The sequence below is a fragment of the Camelus bactrianus genome, chromosome 25, assembly GCF_048773025.1.
Source record: "Camelus bactrianus isolate YW-2024 breed Bactrian camel chromosome 25, ASM4877302v1, whole genome shotgun sequence".
NCBI classification, from domain to species: domain Eukaryota; kingdom Metazoa; phylum Chordata; class Mammalia; order Artiodactyla; family Camelidae; genus Camelus; species Camelus bactrianus.
Genome location: NC_133563.1, coordinates 10,957,919 through 10,977,148, shown reverse-complemented (window position 1 = coordinate 10,977,148; position 19,230 = coordinate 10,957,919). Strand labels below are relative to the sequence as shown.

Sequence of the window (19,230 nt, the reverse complement as noted above, 5' to 3'; positions counted from 1 at the left end):
CACCAGAAGACCTGGAGTTGAGGAGCTAGGAAAGCAGAGGCCGTCAGAACGAGTTAGGGTTGACATCAGTCCCTTCTTTCTGTGCCCTTCTATCAGCTCAGGAGTGACCTGTTCCCTACTATGGACACCCACAGTATTTTCTTTACCTCCCCATTCATATCAAAATACTGATATGGTTTATTCGGATATGATTGTAAAATACCGATTGCTGTTTATTTTTATGATTAAATGAACCATATTAAGCATGTGAGGGGCTTGCACACTGAGAACTCATTCTGAAGACATCCCACCTCTAGCCCATGCAATGCCAGTGGTCAAGGACAGATCTGCTAACCAGGGCTTCAGACATGACTCCGACACAAAGGACTCTGCCCCCAAGTAAGTGGTCCCAGCCAAGGGGTTCTCCTCTCTCGGGAACTGAAATTGAAAGAGGTAAGGAGCCAACTGATGGGTTACCTGAACGGAAAAGCCATGCTGAGTCAGGCTGGGGCAGCCATTTGTGGGCACGAAGCGCTGAAGGTACAGAACAGTAAAAATGACAAGTGAGAAGAAGGCAGCTGGTAGAGAACACACAGAGCAGATGCAGAAGGTCTCGTTTCCACTGACCAGCTCCAGAGCCCTGGATGCTGGGTCAGCTGTACTGGGGTTCCTGTCTGCAGGTTTCTGTGAGATTCCTCCCCACAAATTTCTTGAACTGCCTTGGGGAAAAATCCTGTTCCTTGTAACAAAATGACCCTCAGTCTTCAACAAAACTACAGTGTGTTTAAGTCAATGTATTAACCAATCACTGTATTTTTAATCTTTGTGTTTAGTTTGCAGTAAAGAGATGTTGTATATAGCAGGAGAGGAGGAACTGGAGAATCATTCAGGCCTATTTTAAAGTTGGCCCTAGAAGTAAAATGGACTCCCTCCTTCGGGTGAATTACGGGCATAAAGATGTCCTCCCTCTTTGCTGCGGGCCAGCCTTCTCCCGCTCCTGCATGTACACGTGGTCACGTGTACACACACCTGCTGGCAGCCCAGTTCAGTTGCTGCTGGGGGACCTTGTCATGGAGACCTGCAGCACGCCCTGCCCTGGCTCAGCGCCGCCGCTGCTCACGCCTACATTTATCTTTACCTACCTGTACTGCAAGCGCTCCAGGCCTGGCAGGCTCACGGATTCCGGCAGAAGGAAGATCACCCTAGGTATCTCTAACATGCCTTTATTGCGGAGGAGTACACAGGCTTAATGGCGCAGGGGCAGCGGAAAGTCCCGCCAGCCTTATCTATCAAAGCAAACAAAGCGGGCATCTAGCCAACTATGATGGGAGCTAACCAGTGCGCTTGCGTGGTGCAGGTCACGCTTATATAGCAGTACGTGGGTACTGTGCATGCGGGATAGTCCAGCTGAGTCGCTGGGCAGGATGTCCAGTGAGGGAAGCTGAGTGACTCCATTTTTCCCTACACCACCACTTCCCCTTTCTGCCCCATGCCCTAAGACCCCTATATGTATACGTATAGTGAGTGAGTGTGTGTGTGTGTGTACGCACGCTTTCTGATCCCTTAATCGTTAGTACCTAGTGAAATGCCTATCCCCAAACTCCTTATCTCTCCGGAGATTGTAAGCTCAAAATATATTACTCGACCAATGGTAATCAGTTCAAGGTCATATATCATCCATATAACAGTTTCTTTCATTAACTGAGACATACCTGACTGAGGAATCACAGATGGATTTTGAAAACAGCCCTGCTGTCTCTGTCCTCACCCAGGCAACACGCAGGAACCGGCAGCAGCATTGGGTAGGCGTCCTTCACCTCTGGAGGGCTTCCTCTCCCCAGCAGTAAGTTAGGCTTTTCCTCTCGAGTTCCGTAGTACCCTGCTAAGGCATCATAATGTCCTGCAGTGACTTGTTTTTAAGTCCATCTCCTTTTAGCTCCCTTTAGAATCTTTTATACATTGACTGCAGAGTACAGAGACTAAACATGGATTATAAAAGGGCCTTCGTTTTGTGGTTCTTAAGAGCACTGAAAGTAAATTAAGTGCATGCAAAGCATTTGCAGTGTTGTGAGTGTTCCGTAAACACAAGCAGCTGTTGTTACCATTATAATTATTATTAACGATAAAATTTGCTTCCTTGCACCTCACTGCCTGTCTGGGGTATCTCCGTGGGTGATTTCTCATTCACAAATAGGGGATAAAAAAGGAGATGAAATTTGGGAGTTGGAACAAAATAATGAGTTCACTTGGGGACAAGAGCTTCAGTGCTGGTGAAGAGACCCAAGCAGAGGCTAACTTAAACATACACACTCCCACTGCTGGGACTTAAATGTTTACCAAATGAAAGAATGTTCATTCATTCATTTATTCAAAGAGTTCTTGGCCCTGGTTTAACCCTAGCTATTCAATAGCTTTAAGGGACAGGATCAAAGTAAACTTAATGTTTATTATGAACGTTATAATACCCAAAACAAAACAAAACCACCACCACCTGGATAACACTGATCTATCATACGTTTTTGAATTTCCTTCACCGAATAATCAAATCCTTATTTAGTACCTTTTAATATGGAGCTTTAAGGCCCTGTATGATCACCAATGTTCACTGGGTAGCAACCGATTTTGGATTCATTGCTCAAACAACCAAACTGACTATGAATGTTCTCTAGATTTCCTGATCATCCCTTTTTGCCTCTGACGAGTCCTTAAGTCTCCCTAGTATGTAGATGTCACACCAGTTACAAAAAATCTCCCTATCTATCTTGTAATTGTAAACATGGAGAAGGAAATGAAGAAGGAGGAGGAGGTGGAAGAGAGGAAGAAGGAAGGAAAGAAGGAAAAAACAAAAAGACAGTTCTCAGTCCACATCGCTAAACAGGTGGCAGGTGGGAGAAACTGATTATTCTTTTCCCTTTTTTTTTTTTTTGAAAATAAGATGAGTGGGGATCATTAAAAAAAAAAAAAATTGAGTAACAATCTGCTTCCTCTGATTCTATCAGAGATAAGTGTCCTGGCAGTGACCAAGTGGCAAGACTCAACAAGGCATTTGATGCAACTTTTCTTTCCTGAGGAGCTACTGTAAATCCTTTGTATTTACTAACATTTCTGTCTCCTTAAGCACCCCTTACATAACACCACCATTCTTATTATTTCCCTCAGAGTTCTACCATAATAACTTCACTTCTTTAAACATATCTGTGCATTTTATTCCAAAAGATTTTGACTGGTAAAGTTACATTTCAAAATGGTCAAAGTCATGTTTCCATTTCTAGGTTAGTTAAAAGCTCGAATTACAGGAAATTGCTCAGGTCTTTAATGAGTCTGGCACTGTTGAGCACAATTCACTGAGACATCACTATGGAAACCACCGGCTGGAGCAGGAGGTCCTGCCAGTGACTCAGCAGGTGGTACCTCTCTTCTAATCAGTAGTTCCCAGTGCCCCGACAAGATGCTGGGCAAACACCATACTATGGGTGTTTTTAGGTGGTATATACATCGATGTTCACTGGGCTAAGGTGCAGCCAGATTTTAGATCAGCCAAAATATAAGCAGGAAAAATAGTAAAAGAGAAAGAACAGAGTCAATTGGTAAAAGAGAAAGGGGGAAAAAAAGTTAAGTAAACTTCCATTCTACTCAGCTTTGTAAATCACTTGTAAGTTGGCCTCAGTGGCTGCAACTGGTTACTCGGAGGCGGCTGTAAGTAAAGGATGCGCTTTCCTGTTAAGTTCACTCTTGTCTGTAAGGATAAGACATTGCTAGGTGATGAAACATCTTTCCTGCATAGTATCTTTTTTTTTTCTCTTCCTTTTATTTTCTTTTTCTTTTATGGAGAATTGAACCCAGGACCTCATGCATGCTAAGCACATGCTTTACCACTGAGGTATACCTACCCTCTTGTTTTCTTAATAAATTATAAAGTGTTAAAAATTTGCAGTTTTGAATTTTGGTTTTAAAAAAAAAAAGAAGGATCCCTGTTGCAATTTTTGTAGCAGCTTGTCTGAATTTGACTAAAGCAGTGTGTCTCAACAAAGGCACTGTTGAGATTTTGCACAGGATAATTCTTCCCAGTGGGGGTGCTGTCCTGTGTGTTGTGGGATGTTAGCAGTGTGCCTCCCAGGCTTCTACTCACCACAGGCTTCTACTCACCACCACTACCCCACTGTAACAATAAAAAATGTCTCCAGATGTTGTCAAATGTCCCCAGGGCAACACAGCTGCCCCCTGTTGAGAATTACAGGGCTAAAGGTAAAAAGCCTTGCTCCCAGGTAACTGGGAGCTGTGAATCCAGACTCGTAACATTTTTGAGGAAAAAAGTTTTTTTTTTAATTGAACTCTTGTTTCAGTGCTAGAGGAATGACTCATTTCAGTTCTAACCCTTCCTAATTGCAATATATGTACCAAGAAATACACACACACACACACACACACACACACACACACATAATTATTTCATACTTTTTGTTTTTAAAGCTTATCCTAGTGTAGGGAAAATGGAGTTAGGCTTCCTCGCCGGACGTCTGGTGCCCAGTGACTCAGCTATATTATCCCGCATGCGCAGTACCCATGTATCCTTATATAAGCATGACTTGCACCGCGCAAGTGCAAAGGTTAGCCCATAGGTCATAGTTGGCCGGTTGCTGGCCTCGTTTGCCTTGATATATAAGGCGGACAGGACTTGCCGCCGCCGCCGTCGCCGTCGCCTTTGAAACCTGTGTGCTCCTCCGTAATAAAGGCACGTCAGAGGTACCAACGGCTCTGCGAGTGTTCCGTCTGCCCCAATCCCGAGTGAACCTGCCAGGCCTTGAGTGCTGGCAATACACTTAACTAACTCATTTTATTGACATTTCTCCTTGACGCCAAGTTGTGAACTCTGTCATCCTTGAGAATAAGCTCTGTGACCATTCACCCTCCTTCATTTGCCTCTACACTCCCCTCCAGTAAAAATAAGAATGATGGCTAATGTGGAAAATTTCAGAAGTGGTCAGATGGTTTGTGAATAGTCCAGAACCCTGTACCAGTATTTTTCCACTTTTGAAAACCCTTGCCTACCCCTTTCAATGGAGCAAAAAGATCTATGGTCCTCCTCTATGCTTTGTAAAATTAAAGAAAAAATATATCATGGCTAAAAAGAAATCAAGCAAAGGGGAAAACTGGGGCTTTTGTTTCTTAGCTACATGACCTGATGATACATGCACTCTCATCCTCCACCCCTCAAGAATCATGGCTGGGTCCTGTATCAGTTACAGTGACTACTCTTCAACAGAACAGTAACATCAGAAAGGAATTTTGTTAACATCTGTCTGGCCTAACTTTAAATATTTGATTGCATTTTTAATGTGGATATATTTTTAATTATTTCAATTAACTTATTCAAACTGAGGTGTCATATGGGCCACAAGAAATAGCTTGACTATTTTCATGAAAATGAATTTAACTAGTTAGGATGCATGGTTCAATGGCTTGAATTTAATCAACTTTTTATTGTATCCTTTAATGTATTATAATACATTTTTTGATATTAGAATCATTGAAAAATTGAGCCACATGTTTTTTATTCATCCATGTGGACAATATATTTTTTAGTATTTCAGGACAAAATACATTTCAAGGCAGTATTCTCCTTAAATAGGGACATTCTGCATTCCCAGGCTTATTTATGGAGGACAAAGGAATTAGGGGGAAAGGGTTAAGTCATGAAAATATATAACTTAAGTCATCAGCAAATATTCCACTGGGAACACAAGTCTGGGTTTTATTTTATGTCAACAAACATTTAGTAAGTACCCACTGTGTGCCAAGTGCTAAGTGTTGTTGCGCATGGCTCCTTTCTCTCCCATGGGCATTCTAATCCCATGACAGTTAATATCACTGAAGACCAATATTAAAAGTTAATATCACTTATGTGAAAGGCACTTAAGACCAATATTTAAATAGCACTTTGAAATGAATTGCACTTTCACTAACATTAATTTCAGAGTAATTAAAAAAATTACTATGCACTTAACAAATGATCTGAGATTTCCTATACAGGAATACAGATCGGTATGAAATCACAATGACAATGAGTATGAAAGTGGGTGGCCGTGGCAGCCACAGAAATGTGCCATTCAGATCTCTTTCAAGACAACTGGCAGTGGGGAGCAAAGATGGCTAAGAACCCCAGCTGCAAACTCCCAGGATCCATCACCAGGCTCCCAAGCCTACACCTTCCTCAGCTGTTCCCACCTGTGACACTCAGGACTTCTCTAACAGGCAACTTGGGCTCAGAGACTCCTCACTGGCTTGGCTAAAGCTTTCCTAGAACTGCACTGCAGTCTGACTCTCTCCCTACCCAGTCCTCCTTTCCATCTCCCGTCACAGGTGTCCAGCCTGTGGAAGGCTCTCGCTGCCTACTCCTGCTCCCTCCCCCTTACTCTTCACAGACAATTCCTTCCAATCAATCTCTTGCCTGTCTAACCCTTATTGGAGTCTGTTCTCTGAGAACCTGAACAGACCCAGGCAGTACTGGGAGTGGTTAGAGAAAACAGGCAGTAAGATGGAGTTTGGGAATAGTCTCACTCACTGCCTGGCTGATAAAAACTATCCTGAGTGGCCCAATTGCTGAAGGTTTCAGTGGTGATGACCTAGAAAAATATCCTGATGGAGGAAACTACCCTTGCAGGTGTGATGATTCAAGCATCTGAAAGATAGGAGGGGTACAAAGTCTCTAAAAATAGCAGAGTCACGGGTTATTAAGTTGAATGGGTGCCCTGCAGAGTAATAACGAGGGCTACTGACAATTAAATGTGAGAGCTGAAAACCAGATTCTTTGCTAGCTTACAAAGAGGCCCTCAGCTCCTGCAGTGAAAGTACAGACAAAGCCGAGGAGCAGAAGTAGGATTTGATAATGAGAGTTGGAGAGACATGTAAGTACTCAGCCAATGTGGGTCTGTTATGCTGAGGACAGGGCTCTGGTAGGGAAAACACAGAATTCTGAAATACGAGGTGGGAGATCTCCAAGGATGTTCCAAGGCTTTGGGCAATGTCAACCTCCCTGAGCCCCTAGAGCTTGGAGAGGTGGTCCACCTTCCTCATAAAAGCTAGCGCTTCTCCCACGTGGGAAGACACCGCAGAGGCCTCTCCCCTGCAAGGCTACACGTATGGAGCTCTCCACACCTACACTCCAGGCTGCCAGCCCAATAACTGAAGTTAAATTCCAGCACTTCCAGACTGAGGATATGTTGGGCTTGACAAGAGAGGGAAGAGATTACACCCCAGAGGAGCCGAGAGAATTAGATAGCGTGTACTGGCAGGAGTCCAGGGAGTGCTGCTGGGACTGGATTTTGAGGGTGCTTGATCAAGGGGGCAGGAATGTAGCACTGAAAAAGGAAGAAAAGGGACACCTTCTTACTTCATGGGATTTAGCACTCTGGCAAGGACCCAGAGGGTGGGGCAAACGAAGCTGGCTCTTAGGATCCTAGAGAAAGTGATAGCCAATATTGAGCAAAATGGAAACCCCTATGCTGCTTTGGTAGCCTATAAAGGAAGAAATAAAGAGCTGAAGGAAGTTGGCCTGCTGGATGGGTATATTATATTAGGCCAGAAGACGACCCAATTATGTTCCATGGGAAAGCCTAGAAGACACACCATTCACCGAGGTCAACAGGAATGTGCTCGTGGGAGAACACATTCACCCCAAATTTCAGTGCTGGTTCTCTGCAGGCCAGAGCTGTGCTCACTAAAGTCCACGGTGATCATGCCTTCACCCACAAACATTTTACCACTAATGGAGGGCAGGTGATGGTGCTTCACCATTAGAAGCCAGGAGTCCATAATGATCAGCAAGGTTGAGGGACACCCAAACAGCCTTAATCTGCAGGGAGTTGTGAAAACAGTTTAAGTATGGTGTCCCTGAGGCAAAACAAATGGGCATCTAAGAGGGTACTCCTTGACATCTATAACTAGAATAAGGCAAGACTGGAGGAGCAAAGGGCCAAGTGTAGTCACAATAAAAAGCACAAGCTTTTGCTGTTTTACCAGACCTGAGCCAATTTTCACATCTGGAACCACTGACTGAAGAACCACTGGCTGGGTCCCTAGGAGGAACGACCTTGCAAAACCACAGCAAGAATAGGCAACAATGGTTCCTCGAAAGGACCTATGGCCATTTACTCAAGTAACTATGACTGGGAAAACGGGAATACCCAAATATTGCAAGGACTATGGGATCCCAGGTCTGATTTCCAAAGACCTGAAGAATCATCATAACCCTGGTAGAATGGCAGCTCATGGGGACCATTTAATAAGTGGAGATCTATCTAAAGTCTAACTTACAGTAGGTCCACTGGTTCCATGGACTTACCCAGTTGTCGTTTCCTCAGTTCCCAAGTGCATAATTGGGAATAATATAGTTGGAGCAACCACCATATTGGATCCTTGACCTGTAGGATAAGAACTCTGATAATGAGGAAAAAAAGCAAGTAAAAACTTCTTGAATCCTACCTCATCCCCACAACCAAGATAGTAAATCAAAAACAGTATTTCATTGGGGGTGCGTAGGATAGAGAAGGTTAGTGCCACCATTAAGAACCTAAAAGATGACGGAGGGGAACAGATGTGGTCTCTTTCATATCTCCGCTTAATTTGCCGTCTGACATCTGCACAAACCAGATGGATTCTGGAGAACCACTGTCATGTCCATGCAAGCAGTCGAAAGCAGTGGCCCTGATTACAACTGCCGTGCTGGACATAGTATTGCTGCTAAAGCAGGCATGTTGCTAGGCCTCAGGTACATGATATGTAGTTATTGATCTGGAAAATGCATTTCTATTCCCATTAAAAAAGAGGATCTGCAACAGTTCACATTCTCATGGAATGAATAATAGTCATTTAATTTTGCCCTTGGGCTGTTAACTCTCCTGCACTCTCATACTCCGAAGAGCTCTGAACTGACTAAACATCCTATAGAACATTACATTTACTCATTCCATTGACGACATCCTGCTGACTGGACAGGACAAGCAGGAGGTGGCTAGTACACCGGAAGCCTTGGTAAGACACATGCAGTCAAGAGGGTGAGAAGTTAATCCTATGAAATTTCAGCAGGCTGCCACATCAGTGACTTCTTAGAGGCCCAGCTATCAGGGGCATGCCATGCTTTATCGCTTCCAAAATATTGCATGGGAAGGAAGCGCTGTGCCTGGTAAACCCCTTTGAGTTGTGCATATCCCACATCTAGGAATATTTATGCTCATAAGTTGGGTAATATGGGAGGCTACCAGCTTCGCGTGGGGCCCAGAGCAGGAAATAGTGCTGCAGCAGGTCTAGGCTGTGGCACAAGCAGCCCTGAAACTTGGGCCACAAGACCCAGTTAGACCTCTGGTGTAGGAAGCATCATTGGTGGGTAAAGATGCAGTGTGGAGTTTAGGGCAAGCCCCAGTGGGAGACTCACAACACAAGGCTCTAGGATTCTAGAGCAAAGCCATGCCATCAGCAGCCAATTAAACCTTTCGAGAAATAGCTCCTAAAACGTAGCTGAGTTCTGGTAAACTCAGCATGCTTGACCAAAAGCACCAAGTAGCCAAGTGTCCAGAACTGCCCATTATGAGTTTAATCAGACCCACCAAGACAAAAAGTTGTATGAACTTAGCAGCAGTCTGTCAGAAGACAAAAATGGCACATGTGATTGAGCCCAGGCAGGACCAAAGGGTCCAAGTATGAGTAGGTAGCACAGACCTATGTGTCACCAATCACAGTTGCATGAGTGCCATTCTTCCCACCATGTACCTACAGCCGTACAGGAGGTGAGGTACAACCAGATGAAGAAGGATAATGCTGAAGATTAGTTTAGCAATGGGTTGGCCTGGCTCAGAATTATGGGTGTGAGACACAAATGGACCATGGCTGCGTTATAGACATATAAGGGGCGGGCCTTGAAAAACAGTAGTGAGGGAAAATCTTCCCAATAGGTAGATCTTCCCAACAGGTAGAGCAAGGTACCTGGTCATCATTTTACAAAGAAATGGCCTTAGGTGAGATTCCTGGGCAGTGGTGCATGGCTAGCTCTCCTGGAAGGATATGGGCTAGAAGATCAGAGACAAGGTTTGGGGTATAGATCTGTGGATGGGCATGAAGAAGTGGGCAGAAAGATTAAATATTTTTATATAGCATGTTAAAGTCCACCAGAAAACATCTACCACAGAAGAGGCACTGAACAACCAAGCAGATAAAATGATTCCATCAATTGACACTGGCCAGCCTGGAAGAGACACAATGAGCACATGTATATAATGGCTTGTGGCAAAGACAGAGGCTGTGAATGGCCCAACAGATGAAGTCCCAATTACCAAAGATGATGTGGCTATTGTGTTTGACTGTCCAACCTGTCAGCAACAGAGACTAATGCTGCGCACCCAATATGGCACTAGTTCTTTAAGAGAGCAAGAAGCCACTTGGTATCAACTTGGAAGGCCAGTAATTCATCTTCACAGGGATACCTATTCTGATATCCTCGGATACCACGACTACGAAACCTGAGCCAGCACCACTATTTGGGCATTAACAGATGCCCAATTAACAATGCCTAATTCACAGGCATGAATCCCACTCAACAGTTTTCATCCAGGGGACCTACTTCAGCAAAGGAGGTGAGTGGGCCCAACTGTAGGATCCACTGATCCACATAAATGCAATCCATACATACGCAGTCCTACAGATCACTGGAATGGCCACTAAAGACACAGCGTAAGTACCAACTCAGAAGCAAGATGCTGAAAGGATGAGGTACCATCCTTCAGGCTGCAGTATATGCAATGAATTGCAAGAAGAGAGGAGAGGCTTCAACTACCATCACTTCCAGTGACCCAATGGAGGACTCTGCTTTCCATTCCTAAACCTCTGGGCTCTGCAGGGCTGGAAGTGTTGGTTACCAAAGGGGGCATACTCTTACTAGGGTACACAGAAAAAGTCCTACTGAACTACATGCCATGACTGTCACCAAGGTAATTTGGACTTATGTCCAGGGACCAGCAGGCTGGAAGACCAGTCACCCTCCTGGCAGGGTTTACTGACTTTGATCAGCAGGAGTGGATGAATGGGAGAAATAAGTGCAGAACACAAGCCACCCATTTGGTGCCTATTTGTATTCCCTTGCTCCACTGCAACTGTAAATGGATATGTATAGCAACCCCAGCCCGATAAAGATATGATCATCAAAGGTTTGGACCCTTTAAGAATAAAGGTTCAGGTCACAGCACTAGGTAAGCCACCAAAAACCTGCTAAAATGATAGCTGTGGATGAGGAACTTTTAAAATGGATGATGGAAGACAGAGAGGACAAATACTAGTTGTGGCCCTTCAGTGACAGGGGATACTGATGATCTAATTCAACTCCTTAAGAGAGGTACACGGAAATCATGGAGTTGCTCTCTGATCCTGCAAGAAGTGGATCTGTGCGGCGCAGGAGGTGCAGCTACAGAAAGCTCTGTTCAGAATTCCTTCAAGAGAACTGGCTGCAGGAAGCACAGCTGAGTCCCAGCTGAGGGGTCCTCGCCACCACACCTCTGGACTCACTGCCACCTTTGCTGCAATGCCAGGCTTCCCCAGGGCTGTTCTCTGCCACTGACTGAACACAGGGTACTAGTGCCAGCCTGTCCTTGCACAATATGGGACTCCTCCAACAAAGAACTTTGACTCAAGGACACCCCATCTGCCTGGCCCAGCCTTTTTAGGAACACCACTGCAGTCTGAGGCTCTTCCAACCCAGTCTGCCTTCCTTCCCGCCCTCCTGCCACAGGAGTCAAGCCTAGAGTCCAGACAGAGGGCTCTCTCTGCCTCCTCCTGCTCCCTCCTCTTTATCCTTCAAAGACAGTTCCCTCCAATAAATCTCTTACAACACATCTAATCTGTAGGCACCTGCTTCTTGATGGAATCAAAATGACACAGAAGCTCATGTTTATGGATCAGTGTTTGCATATTTTCTTTGAAACCGCACCCAAACTAGTAACAGTACAGATGCACAAGAGAACTTGGGTCACCTTGTCAATCAAGTAACTTGAAGCCTACAATAGATCATAAGGATTAAAGGGTAGATGGTTGATCTTTCCTCAGCCTTGAGAAAAATATGATGAAGTATTTAAGATAACCAAGAAAGCATAAAAAAAAATAACAGAATGAACACACAGCTTAAGAAATAAATCTTATCAAAAGAGTTGAAATCTCCCGTGTATCCCACCCTGAGTGTATCCTCCTCCTGCTCTCCAGATTTTGATCTTTATCATCCCTGTGCATTTTTAATACTTTTTACTACAAATGTATGTATTCCTTTTTTTGTACATATAGCTGATGATTAAAAACAAAAACAAAAACCCACCTTATGTCCTATTTATGATTTAGTGAGATTAAAGAGAATTTATTTAGCAGAACTGGATCAAAGTCACAAGGCTGAAAAAAAGGGTGTTTTATTATCTTGACCTGACCATAAGTTATAATTATTACTCTTTATAAAGTATATAAATGTAGGCTGGTCATCTTTAAAGTCTCAAAAAGCCAAATATAAAGCACAGAAAGTAAATTCAATCAAAAAAGTTGACATAATTCTTCTACATGTTTTATGGAATCCTAGGAAGAATCACTGCAATAATTATCCAAAGTAATATTAAAGGTAACAAAAGAGAGGTTTGGTCTTAAATGTAAATTCAAATGTAGAGCATCTAAAATAACAGATCAAAGCCAAAGTATACCTGCAATTTCTAACAGCAAAAAATAAGTTGGTTTGTAAATACTGTATCCTCCAATGATGCAAGGAAGAAGATCACGAATAAGATGTTGGATAGTCTTATCAACCAGGCCACAGTGTTCAGGACAGCGAAAATGCGCAACGATCACGCTCTATGCACACAACTAGACTTGTCACACTAGAGCTGTCCTTTTCCTTGTAGAGTTCACAAACCAAAACAGAACAAATAATTATACACCGGCATCGGCAGAACACCAAATCTTATTTCACAACGGCCACTATGTGCTTCTTCTTCTCTGACACAATCTGGACAGACCCGGGCTTGCTATGTTTGATACGATTCAGTTCCCTAGAAATAAAACAAAATATACAAAGTGTAAGCAAGTTTATGACAAATCATCTTAACTCAGAAAAATCACAAAAGCATTTTTTTCCACTGGAAAACCACCTACTGAAAAAACTTTTCACAATGAGGTTAGGTAAAAAGTAGCTAGAAATCAACTTTTGTTAACTTTTTAAATTGCTTATTTACATATCAGTATTCTTTACTAGGTTTAAAAACCTGCTGTAGATATTAAAATATTTAAAAGTGGCTCAACTCCAACATCTACCCAAACACAACAAAATAATAATAATTTGTATAGTCTAACTAAAAAAAAAAAAACAAAACTCTTAGAATTTCTATAATACTTTACATAAATTTAAGGACTGCAAAGAGAAGAATATTCCACAGGGGAAACAGAGGTGGTTACGGAAAGCTCTGCCCCAGTGCCAAAATGGTACATTCCAAATGTTATGATAAAGCATATGAGAAGAGGTGTTCTTTGCAGTTTTTAACTTGGAAAAAAGATAATACCTCTTAATTCCAGCTACATTAGAACTCATTAAAAAAATATTACCCACTTAATGTTTATCAGTATGAGCAGAAACATTTTCTTATTTAATGTAAGTTATTTTCATTGTTTGCCCTTTTAACATATTGTCAAAAACAGGTAATGAAAATTCTCACCATGTGAGATGACCATCGCTCCCCTTTTATCAGGAAAAAGAAAAAAGACCAGAGAAGTATTCAAAAACACCTCCAATGTACAACATAAACTATTCCCTTGAAAGGCAGGTTTTCTGTTTGTTTTCGGTGAGACACCAGGGGAAAGTTAGAAAAAGGTACTGAGAGAGAGTCAAATGCTCCAAAACGTACTTTCGTCGTCGAGCTTCTTTCATGATGCGCTGTTCCTGAATCTGGCTGTAGATAGATTTTGGTAGATGTCGGTGACGAGAGATACGTTTTATATGAGGATGATGCTGAAATTTCTCCTTTAACTTCTGGTTATAATCTGTGGCTGCTTTTTCTCGTGATGTAAGCTGAAAATGCATTTTGATAGTTTAATGAATGGTGTTTTCTTTGTCTTGCTTCAGGATAGCAAAGTTAGGAAGCAAAGTTTTCTCCCTCAATACTAAACTTTTATGACATGCAACCAAAATTGCTAGCGTAACTGTACCCTTCACAAGGTTATGTTAGTGATACCAGGTCTGTGAGCACTGAATTTCCTTTTAGGTTGCATGGCTACAATGTGGATGGGAGCCACCAAGTGAAAAAGAACAGTGCTGAGGGTTGAGCTGTGTAGACCACTGAGTGTGGACCTACCCTAGGCATAAATAATATAGAGAAAAAGCACCTAAATGAATCACTCAGAATTTTTTTTTCCTGTAAAAATAACTACTGAAACAAAAAGAAAAAGTGTTTGATGCCGTAATAAACAGTCTCTGTTTAATAATTGTTAAGGATGGTCTGATTTAGGGGAACATTTAATGATGAACTGAAACCTAGGCACAGTGCAATACTTACTGATTATTAAACCTAAAATAAAGTTATCTGTAATTACCACTTATCATACCTTGACTTTTCTACTAGGGCTAAACAGAATACAACCCACACTTAACTCTTCCTTCTTAAACTTAAAATTGTTTCAAATATAAACACTCTATGTTTCTTATCAGAATCATGAGACATTTAGAAAAACATTAAGAACAAAAAAAATTATCCATAATTCACAACACAGAGTTAGCTAGCCAATTAATATCTGTTATATTTTCATTGAAACTTTTTTAGTCTGAAGCTATGTATTCTTTTTAAAGTTAAGTGTTTCACTGTGCCTTTGATATTAAAATACCTCACAGGGACTTGCAGCCTTTGATTTGCCTGATTACTATTCCTTTAACAGAAGAAGCAGGTGTTCTAAGGTCTAAGCTTCTAATCCCTACATCTTCTCTCCCTACCTAAAGAAAAACACAAAGAAACAAGAAAGCTTGAATATGATCAAACATCTGAATTAACAAAGGCCTCTGAAGGTGCCTTTGACATGAAAAAAGTAAATTTCAATACAATCTTGTCTGTTTTGTTGCTAGCTTTTTTTTAATCACAACTAAAGCACTTCAAGTAAATTCTCTTTAAATATGATACTGAATAAAATTAGAAACTAGCTTTATGACAATGAATGAAAATGGGGTCCCTTACCACACCCAATTTTTCTGAAGCATTAGCTTTCCACAGACGAATGTTCATTTCATCAGATCCACACATAATGTACTTGCTGTCAGAAGTCCATTTTACACAGATAACATGTTGCATTCTCTTTGTGTGATAGACTTCCCTATAGAAGAGGGGTTAAGTTAAAATTCTTAGGATTTTGGTATCAATTTTCTTTAACCACTGCCTATTAAGTATCAGGTTAACACTTCTGAGTCCTAAGAGACCAAAGAGAAATTAAAACTCATTTAAATGTATTTTTTTGAACCAAACTAACAAGGTTCTATGCTAAGTGCTGGGGAATTAAAAAAAAAATTTCTGCCCTCAGAGAAGTTATAATCCAATAAGAAAAATAAGTATAAACAAACTAAGCAAAACTAGATGTCCAGAAAAGTTCACAAGATAACTGAAGGTATATAATACAAGTAAGATTATACTGAAGCTGGAGTAATTTTATAATAATAAGACAGGTTGCTTTTAATAAGTCTCTCCCCCCACCACTCCCAAATCAATTCAGGTCAACCACACTTTTTTTTTAAGTTTCATTTTACTGGAAAATAAATGCAATGGCATTCAAAGAGTACATCCTTATATGTTGATCCTAATGTCTGATTTCTGTTTTGGTCAAATTAAAAACCTTAACTGAAGTGAGAGTTGATGATTTACATATGCAAAAAGAAAGGGAGGGCTACAGAAGTGTCTGATGAGTTGAGGTAAGAATCATTTAAAAAATGGGGATGTCAAATCTCACCTATTTGGAAAGGCTGGGAAACATGCTAAGTGAATTCACAGAAGATACTATATTAGGAAGTGTTAAGTAGAGCAATAAAAAGTAAGTAAAAGACAAGGTCAGAAAAAATAAAAAGATGGCATTTCTAGAGAAGTAAAATTTCCATATCTGGATTAAGTGATTCAAAATGCAGACTACTTGAGAGAATGGAAACATGCTCAGTAAACTCTGCACAGTAAAAGAAAACCCATACATGATGATGAAATCAAATAATTCCCATCTATAAAAATATCTCAGAAGTACACTCACTAGTCTGTTTCTTCCTTTCTAACAGATACATTTTGAGCTCTTGAATGAACATGTAGATAAACCAAAATAAACATTTCTAAAACAGGGAGGATGGTTAGAAAGAACATCCTGTTAAAAAGAAAAGCAGATGAGACAGACTGCATTTTCTTCTCTCAGTGCTCTACTTTTTACAAGACTCAATTCTTACAATCTCTACCTATTTAAGATGCCTTTTTTTTTACACAGAAGTGAACTGAATTTAAATATTAAGTAATTTTTTGGTTTGGTTTTCTTTTTAAAATTGAAGAACAGTCAGTTACAATGTGTCAATTTTGGTGTACAGCTCAATGTCCCAGTCATGCATATATATACATACATTCAATTTCATAGTCTTTTTCATTAAAGGTTATTACAAGATATTGAACATACTTCCCTGTGCTACACAAAAGAAACTTTTTTAAAATCTATTTTTATATATAGTGGCTAACATTAGTAAATCTCAAACTCAAATTTATCCCTTCCTACCCCCTTTCCCTGGTAACCAAAAGATCGTTTACTATGTCTGTCAGTCTTATTCTGTTCTGTAGATGAGTTCATAGTGTTCTTGTTTTTTTTTTTTTTTTCTTTTTCTCTTTCTGGCTTACTTCACTTAGAATGACAATATCTAGGTCCATTCATGTTGCGGTGAATGGCATTTTATTCTTTTTTATGGCTGAGTAGTATTCCACTGTATAAATATACCACAACTTCTTTATCCAGTCATCTGTAGATGGACATTTAGGTTGCTTCCATGTCTTGACTATCATATATAGTGCTGCTATGAACACTGGGGTGTGTGTATCTTTTTGAATCAGAGTTCCCTCTGGATATGCCCAGAAGTGGGAATGCTAGATCATATGCTAAGTCTATTTTTAGTTTTTTGAAGAATCTCCATACTGTTTTCCATAATGGCTGCACTGCACTATATTCCCACCAGCAGTGCAGGAGGGTTCCCTTTTCTTCACACCCTCTCCAGCATTTATCATTTGTGCACTTTTGAATGATGGCCATTCTGACTGGTGTGAGATGATACCTCATTATAGTTTTGATTTGCATGTCTCTGATATTTAGTGATATTGATCATTTTTTCATGTGCCTATTGGCCATTTGTACTTAATTAGGCTTTGGTAACCATTAAAAATAACCTATTCATGTATTAGACCAGACAAATCCAATGGTTAGTCATTTAATCAACTTAGAATCCTCCTTAATGGTAAACTACATAGAGTTCTTAACTTCTAGATATGTGTATGCTTGCACTTATAACAGATATACAAAGTTCATTATAAGCTATACTATTTGGAGACATATACATTTAAAAACTTAAAATTCTTCATATACATAGTCAAGATAAATGAATTGTTCCATGTGAATGCAACTGATTTACTTGTTTGCTAAGTAAATATTCAATGAAATCCCAACAGAAGCGTACTTTCAAATACTGACTTAACTCTAGTTTTTGAAAACCTACTCAAAATTTACTTTAAAAATACACTTTAAATACTTCAAGGTCTTTCAAAGGAAATATTTTATAATACAGATCATTCAAAGCACTGCCTGTGTTACTTGATGTTTGTAAAGATAGGAAACCAGAGCAGACCACAGAAACAAACTAGAAGCAGCTTTCATGCAGATGAAGGCAAAGGTCAGGGAATATCATTTATATCTAAACCCAAAAGGAAGTAACACATATTAAGACTGTGATTACAAAATCTCCAAATGACATCAAGGGACAATTCCCTGGAAACGGGGTATAAGAACTTTTCACTTCATACAAATTTTGGAACAGTTTGAGTTTTTAACTAGACTTGCATTTAATTGCCCACATTGGCTTTTGAATAATGCAGCTTGAACTTAGCTGCTGGGCCCTTGGGATCACAGGTGCCTAAACCCATTCCTTTCACTCTTTGTTTTTTTCCCATTCTTTATGTCTGCTTATGCATCATGTTAGAAAAAAACTGTCCTACTTACTACCTTTGGAGGTGCCAGTGCCAAGAAATGAAGAAGGGCCACATCCTATTCATTCTTAATATTTTCCAGAGAGGTGAGAAGAATGGAAACTATGAGCCTTGTCTTGGGCCTGACTGAACAATCCTACCAAACCATTCCTGACAGTCTGGAGAGTATCAAGTTAGTTGCCACAGCCATATAGGAACCAAACCCAGGAATTCTACAACAGAGATGATGGAATGAAAATCAAAGTCACTAGCACACTCAAGTCATTATGGCTTTGATTCAAATTCAAGCACCTTTTTAATCACATACACAGTGATGATGACAATTATTTGCTAGCATAAAGATAACATCCTATTCAATGAAGAAACTGCCCAGTAGGCTGACGTTTCACCCACAGATGAAGCAGAGGAAGTTGGTGCCCTAAGTCACAATACCTGGGTATGAGCCCCATCATATACACACAATCAAACAACTTTTCAAAAAAAGATAAATGATGACCAAGATGAGGAAAAAAAAATGAAACAAAAAGAAATGTTTACTGGTAGTGACATACCTGCTTCTACTTTTGTCCACAGGAAAGATTCGAATAGATTTATCAAAACTAGCAGACACAAACTCTTTCCCAGTGGGGGAGTAATCCACATCAAGCACCGCAGATACGTGATCCATGTGGACCATTACAGGAGTGTCCAGTGCACGCATGTCAAAAGTATAGAGGCTGTAAGAGGATTTTTAATTATTTGAAACAAATTTCTACAAAGAAGGATATGGAGCACTAAGAGATATTAGAGAAAATAAGACTGTTAGCTAAATAAGGCACATCTAAGTAAACAGCTCAGTTCTTCACACAGCAGGTAAGGGACAGTGAAAAATATCAAGAGTTTATTTATTCCTTAAGATTACACGTACACACTTTCATCCTTATAAACATAAATCTCATTGTAGAAAATGTGCAAACTTCAAAAAAGTACAGAGTACAAAACTTACCTAGAGAAA

General features: G+C 40.6%; 1 protein-coding gene across 1 annotated transcript in view; it reads right to left on the bottom strand.

Moving 5' to 3' along the window:
• Positions 1–12,400: 12,400 nt before the first annotated feature.
• DCAF13 (DDB1 and CUL4 associated factor 13) overlaps positions 12,401–19,230 on the bottom strand; it is a 29,542-nt gene continuing 22,712 nt past the window's right edge. The window contains exons 8-11 of the mRNA XM_010955798.3: positions 18,788–18,952; positions 15,210–15,345; positions 13,893–14,056; positions 12,401–13,043 (exon numbers count right to left, since the gene is read on the bottom strand). Of these exons, the coding sequence (XP_010954100.3) occupies positions 12,956–13,043; positions 13,893–14,056; positions 15,210–15,345; positions 18,788–18,952 (553 nt within the window). The 3' untranslated portion in view covers positions 12,401–12,955. The remainder of the gene's footprint in view (positions 13,044–13,892; positions 14,057–15,209; positions 15,346–18,787; positions 18,953–19,230) is intronic.